The 6,699-nt window shown below is 48.9% G+C and overlaps 1 protein-coding gene across 1 annotated transcript; it reads right to left on the reverse strand.

Annotated features, from left to right (window-relative positions):
- Nucleotides 1-805: 805 nt before the first annotated feature.
- Nucleotides 806-6,073, reverse strand: NDUFC2 (NADH:ubiquinone oxidoreductase subunit C2). Its single transcript, XM_081327898.1, has 3 exons — nucleotides 5,853-6,073; nucleotides 3,582-3,725; nucleotides 806-2,745 (listed from the first exon to the last, which is right to left on the reverse strand). The coding sequence occupies exons 1-3, from the start codon at nucleotides 5,998-6,000 to the stop codon at nucleotides 2,696-2,698; spliced, it is 342 nt and encodes a 113-aa protein (XP_081184024.1). The 5' UTR covers nucleotides 6,001-6,073; the 3' UTR covers nucleotides 806-2,695.
- Nucleotides 6,074-6,699: the final 626 nt, after the last annotated feature.

A 6,699-nucleotide genomic window follows, 5' to 3' on the forward strand; every position in this document is an offset into this window, starting at 1 on the left:
TAATAACCTTTATTGTCATTTTTTACATTGGCACACATTAACAATGAAATTTTCTTGCTTACTCTCAAAGATAAGGGGAGGGGAGAGAGAAGGCTTAAACTGCAGTGTTTTCACAGTGCTAAAGCTTGTAAAAACCCAATCCTTTCCCATGGACCCTGCTTTAACTAGGAATCAAAGTCTCTCAAGCTGGGATTTTGCAGCAGTCCCTTTCTGAAAAGGGAATCACCCTTTGTCGCAACAAGCACACCACTGAAATGTGGCTCATTTGTGGCAAGTTTACCTTCTTGCAGTGTTCATGCTCCTGCCAAGCCAGGACAGTCCCATCTGGGCAAGGTCTGAGGGCAGAAATCCAGGGCCTGATTTAGCCGGATGACGAGAATCTGGCTGATGCAGCAAAGGTGGAACCGATGTGAAGCAATGGAATTGCATCAGGGGATTCAGTCCAGAGTCTAAAACAGCTTTGTTAGGACCGAGGGAGGAACGCCTCAAGAGGAGGGAGACAAGGGAAAGAGAGCCATTTATTTCCCTCATTTTAATACTACCACATCTGGCTGCAGCACCCTCAGTCACCACCAGATGGCACCAAGGAGTCAAGAGAAAATTCTCACCTGTTACTGCCATCTAGGAGTCATCAGGAGTTTTGCAGTCCTGGTCTTCAAAGCTCCATAGGATATTCCTCGAGTGTGGATGAACACCGTGATTGAACACATCTGTCTGCATCGTTCTCTTTAGCTTTCAAACTTTCCCAATTATCTTTCCTTCCCAGAACAAATCTGACTTTCTCTTTTTCTCTTTCTTTCCTTTCTTTTTCTTTCTTTCTTCTATCTATCTATCTATCTATCTATCTATCTATCTATCTATCTATCTATCTATCTATCTATCTATCTATCTATCTATCTATCTATCTATCTTTCCCTGGAAAGAAACCATTGCATCTGCCGGAGACAACTTCCCAGCTGGACCGCAGATGGCCAACAGCCGCAATTCCTGAATTCTTCAAGCCCTGAATTGGGAGTTTTTGGTGTGTGATTATTTACGATCAGATCTGAACTTCACGGCTCCTTATTATGCTTTAGATCAGGAGTCTCCAAACTTGGCAAACTTTTACGACTTGTGGACTTCAATTTGGCCGGTTGAGGAACTCTGGAAGTTGAAATCCACAAGTCTTAAAGTTGCCAGAACCAAACTGTAATTATTTCCCAAGATTGAAAGAAAAACAACAAAAAAAGACCGTTCTGCTTTTAGACCTGGCACTTTGCCCTGTTGTGGTTGAAGGGCTTCACACAGCCGAAGGATCCCCGCTGGCATCTCTCTCTCTCCAGACAAAGGCTTATAGCCCAGTTTCTAAAAATAGAGGATCTCACTCCATCCTGGAGCTGTTCCAATCTATGTCCCATTTTTAAGACAGTCCCACCCTTGACCGTAAAGCGGAAGCCGGTCAGAAGTCACCGGCCCGTCGCTTCCAGCATCCCCATTTCCTAACCCTGACCTCGCCTCCAGATCGGCAGGGCTGGGAGCTTCACGATGCACGGAGAAAGAAGGCAGCGCTTCTGGGTAGCCCACCTCCCTCCCCAGTAACCTTGGACCCCCGTAACCGCCTCCAACCGCTTGAGGGGTTGAGGGTAGACAGGGAGACTTGCAATAGGCAGCCCAGAGGCCACGGCTTCAGCCCGAGAGGCCTCTGCAAGTCCCAGAGGAGAGGGAGGTTCACGGGCCCAAGCTGTTGGTGGAAACCATTCAGGGGGAAACGGAGAAAAACACCACGATGACATGACGGTAAATTGCAGTTGTTTTATGGCCCTCTTAGGAGACAAACCGTGTAGGTACATCAAAGGAAAGGCTTGGAGGAAGATGCAAGACGCTTCATCAGCAGATTAGAACCACCGAACGACCAGGCCTTTTTCAGGAGCTCAGCCGTTCCGGAGGTTTTCCACACCACGACCTTGTGAGCTGAACTAGGCGGAGGGAGGCCCAAGTTACTCAATGAGGGAGGATTTGAACCCAGGTCTCCCTTCTCCTACTCCAAGCCCTTGACCGGAACACCTTCCTGGAAAGGGAGGATGGCGTGAAGAGGAGAGGGAGAAACCGGTTTGAAACAGAACGACAGAGTTGGCAGGGACCTCGGAGGTCATCTAGTCCGACCCCTGCTCAGGCAGGAAACCCGATACCGTTTCAGACAAAGGCCTGTCCAGGGTCTTCTTAGAAACCTGCAGCGTTGGGCTTCACACAAGAGGACCCTGAAAGTCACGGAGAGGGAGGTTCAGGCTTCACGCTGTTGGTTGAAACAACTTACGTTTGCAGACCGGATACCGGCAGATCCTTAAACAGGGGAAAGACTACAGGACCCGTTTTGGGGTGCCAGGCTACCAAAATGGCACCCCTTTGTTCTACAAACTCCTCCCAGTCCTTTGCGCCGCAGGAGCTGTTATTCAGCGGTTAGTCTCTCCTCGTTATCAGGGACCACGGGTTCAAACTTTCTGCAGGGGTAAATTTATACTAAATCTCCCAGGCGTCTTCTCCCCCATTTTGAGGCGTACATCATGAACACAAAAGGCAGGCTGGACCTTCATTTAGCTTTTATTAGAAAGGATACAATCCACGTTTATCAACAGGCGATTTGACCCGGAGGGCATCCACACGCAAGAGGAGAGAGGAGAGAAACCACCCAGAAGACGGCGGGATCTGCTGGCAGCCTTCAGCGAGTTGGGACAAAGTCTTCCAGAATGTCTCCAATTTTCCTAGGCTCTAGCAAAATAGGAAACGATCCCTGCTGACGAAGCTTATTCTTAAACCAAAGACATGGAAAAGCACTGCCTGTATTTTTTCTGGGTATGTTTACCGTAAACCTCAGGCATCAATCTTGTTTACCCTCCCCAAAAGAGAATTTAAGCAAGCAAGAGTTTCTGTTAAGAAGCTCTAAAGTCACGTCTAAGGAAAATGTTGATTCATTCTGGAAAAGCCCGATTAGTCCTGTAGATTTGTCCCCTGTTCAGAGGGGGTGACCAGAATTGCCCATCAAGGGGTCTGGTCTGCTGAATCAACGGTTCAGGCAGCGGACTAGAACCCAGGAGGTGGCGAGTTCTAGTCCTGCCTCAGGCATGAAAGCCAATTCAGTGACCTTGGGCCAGTCTCTCCCTCTTGGCCCTAGGAAGAAGGGAAAACCGCTTCCAAAAATGTTGCCAAGAAAATATGCGTGAACGTGTTTAAACAGTTGCCAAGAATCAAGACTCAAACAACGTAAACTTCCCTCACCCAAAATTCCCAGATTTTGATACCCGAAAATCTGTCCAGTTCCATATACTCCTGACACTCAACAACTCACAACAATCCAGCTATTGCTGAACTATAATTTCCAGCGGCCTCATCACTGGCTACCTGGCTGCGGCTGTCACACAGGTCATTTGTGACAACTCGCTTGAGGAATTATTTGGGGGCCTTTACCTCATCCATTCTGTGGGCACCTCAGGAGGAACAGCTGGGGGTCCCACCATCTGCCCTAGAAAACAGCTGCTTTCCCCCCCCTCTAATTTCCCTTTAAGCCTTTGAGCGGCTCTTCCGGAAATTGTTTCACACAAAAGTACCTTTTTCCACAAAGTCCTCCGGATGATGCTTTATGTAACTGAAAAGCTCTCTGTCCCTCTCAGCGTAGTAGTAATTGGAGTATCTCTTGATGTAGTAGCCGAAACAAAAGCCCAGAGTGGCCATCAGGACTTGACGATGGACGCCTGGAAAAGATCAAGAGAGCAAAGGGACAGGTTCAACAAGCTGTCCCAAAATTCCCAAATGGCGCTTCAAACGGTAAAGAGCAGGGGTCCCCAACCTCCGGTCCGTGGATTGGTACCGGTCCGCAGCATGCCAGCAACCGGTCCGCACAAACAAGCAAAGGCCCATCCGTGGGATGCAGGCAGCACACGAAACCACACATCCCCTCCGGTCCGTGGAAAAACCTCTCTCCACGGAACCGGTCCCTGGTGCCCATAAGTTTGGAGACCTCTGGTATAGAGCAGGTGGCTGTCACTAGGATGATGCCTACAAAGGCATGAAGAAGACAAGGTGAACTCGGTCTGGACTGAAGTAACTATATCTGCTGTGTTCCTCACTTTCCTCCTTCTTTCCCTTCTCCTCCTCCTCATTGCATATTGGATTAACAATAACAATAATGATAGAGTTGGAAGGGACCTTGGAGGTCTTCTAGTCCAACCCCCTGCTTAGGCAGAAAACCCTATCATTTCAGAAAAATGGTTGTCCAATCTCTTCTTAAAATTTTCCAGTGATGAAGAACTTCTGGAGGCATCTATATCCTACTATACCATTTCAGACACTGATCAATTGTTCTAACTGCCAGGAAATTTCTTCTTGCTTCTCTCTTTGATTAGTTTCCATCCATTCTTGTCTTGTCCTCAGGTGCTTTGGAGAATAGGTTTGACTTCTTCTTCTTTGTGGATATTGGAAGATTGCTATCCTGTCCCCCCTCGTCCTTCTCTTCATTAAACGAGACATACCGGATTCCAGCAGCAGTTCCTTATATGTTTTAGCCTCCAGTCCTCTGATCATCTTTGTTGCTCTTCTCTGTACTCTTTCTAGAGTCTCAACATCTTTTTTACATCGTGACGATCAAAATGGATGCTGTATTCCGAGTGTGGCCTTACCAAGGCCTTATAAAGCGGTATTAGCATTTCACGTGGTCTTGATTCTATCCCTCTTATCCCTTTTTCCAGCTCTGTCCTAGCAGACCATCACTTCCACACGCATTTTCCCACATTAAGGCTGCTGGTATTCAGTTCCCACGCCAGACACTCTTTACAAGCAATCATCATTTTAAAAAGAGAACAACGGTGAAGCCTTCGGTTCTCTCTGAGCTTGGATGTTTCTTTGCAGATATTCATTACCCAACGGATCGTATGATTTTATGAGTGGCTGCCTTCTATATCAGGGGTCCCCAAACTTGACCACTTTATAACTTGTGGACTTTAACTCTCAGAGGAATTCTGGGAGTTGAGGTCCACAAGTCTTCATGTGGCCAAGGTTGGGGACCCCTGATATATATAGTATTTTGCCCTCCAAGTGTTGAGGGGGCTGCGGTTTATTCCTTGGTGGTTCCTTGGCTGCATATAGTATTTTTTTTCTCCCGTTTTTTTTTTGGTATGGTATTAATCCCTGTTTATCTGACTGTGGGCTGCAAGAGAAGAATTCTTCCGGTGTTTTCATTTCTATTTTTTTATTATTGTCTCTTTTGAATGGTGGGTTTGTCACTACCTGACCGCTGATTTACCCGAAGGTCAGTCTTCCACGAGTTCCCTTGCATTTTAATAAGATTTAGTTATGTTTGTGTATTAAAATTGTATTTAATAATAGTAAAAACAGCAACTGATTATTCTCGGGCTTGGACTAAGAGACTAATAGAGGTCGTTTGGTGTGACCTTGGCCAGCTCCTCTCTCTCAAGACTGTCCCACCTCGCAGGGTTGTTGTGTATGTGGGGGGGAGGGAGATGAAGGCGTTAATGGCCCCTTGACCCCCAAAGAGGGAGGCAGGATAAATAAACCAAATCCTCCATTTGGGCCCACCAGGAAGGGCCCCCTGGGGAGCAGAGTCCCACCCGGAGGTCAGACCGGGATCCCCCCGACCTGACTCCGGGTGGGGCTTCTCTTGGCTCCACCTGGGCTGTGGATTATGGGCCTGCGGCTCTTCCCTTCCGGCTCCCCGCCTCCTCGAGCTCTGCGTGCCGGTGAGCAGGGACGGGGACCGTGTCCGCGGAAGGGCCGGCCGGGTCCTCGATGGGCAGCCCGGGGACCCTCCCTCCCCCCCAAGGGCGGAGGGACGGGGGGCCACGCGGAAGGCCCCGGCGACTGACCGGAGCGCAGGGCGGGCCTGCGGTTGACGCCGTTGTGCAGCAAGGCGCTGATCCAGAAGACGCCCGCCATCCACACGGAGGGGAAGTTGAACAGCGGCGGCGGCGGCAGCGAGAGCGCCTCGTTGGGGACCGAGAAGCGGAGCTGCATGGCGGCGGCTGGGGCGGCGGAGGGTCCGTCCCGCAACGCCTTCCCCGCCGCCCGCGCGGCCCGCCCAGGAAGGTTCCGCCCCCTCCCCGGAGAAAGGGGCGGGGCTGCGCAAGGCCGGCCCCTCCCCGCCACCTCCGAGTCCGGATTGGCCGGGGGGCGTGGCCGCTCTCTGCCAGGGAGGGAGGAAAGAGCTGGACGGAGCTTGCATTGAATAGAAGAGAGCTGCAAGGGACCTTGGAGGTCTTCTAGTCCAGCCCCCGCTCAAGCAGGAGACCCTAGACCAGGGGTAGGCAAGCTCGGCTCTTTTATGACTCATGGACTTCAACTCCCAGAATTCCTAGACCATCTCACCTCTTCTTAAAAACCTGCAGTGTTGGAGCGCCCAAGATATAGAATAGAATAGAATGGAATGGAATGGAATAGAATAGAATAGAATAGAATAGAATAGAATAGAATAGAATAGAATAGAATAGAATAGAATAGAATAGAATAGAATAGAATAGAATAGAATAGAATAGAATGGTATGGAATGGATGAACTAGAATAGAATAGAATAGAATGGAATGGAATGGAATGGATGAACTAGAATAGAATGGAATGGAATGGAATAGAATGGAATGGAATGGAATGGAATAGAATGGAATGGAATAGAATAGAATGGAATGAATGAACTAGAATAGAATAGAATGGAATGGAATA

Source organism: Vipera berus (assembly GCF_964194415.1).
Source record: "Vipera berus genome assembly, chromosome: 4".
Classification (NCBI taxonomy): domain Eukaryota; kingdom Metazoa; phylum Chordata; class Lepidosauria; order Squamata; family Viperidae; genus Vipera; species Vipera berus.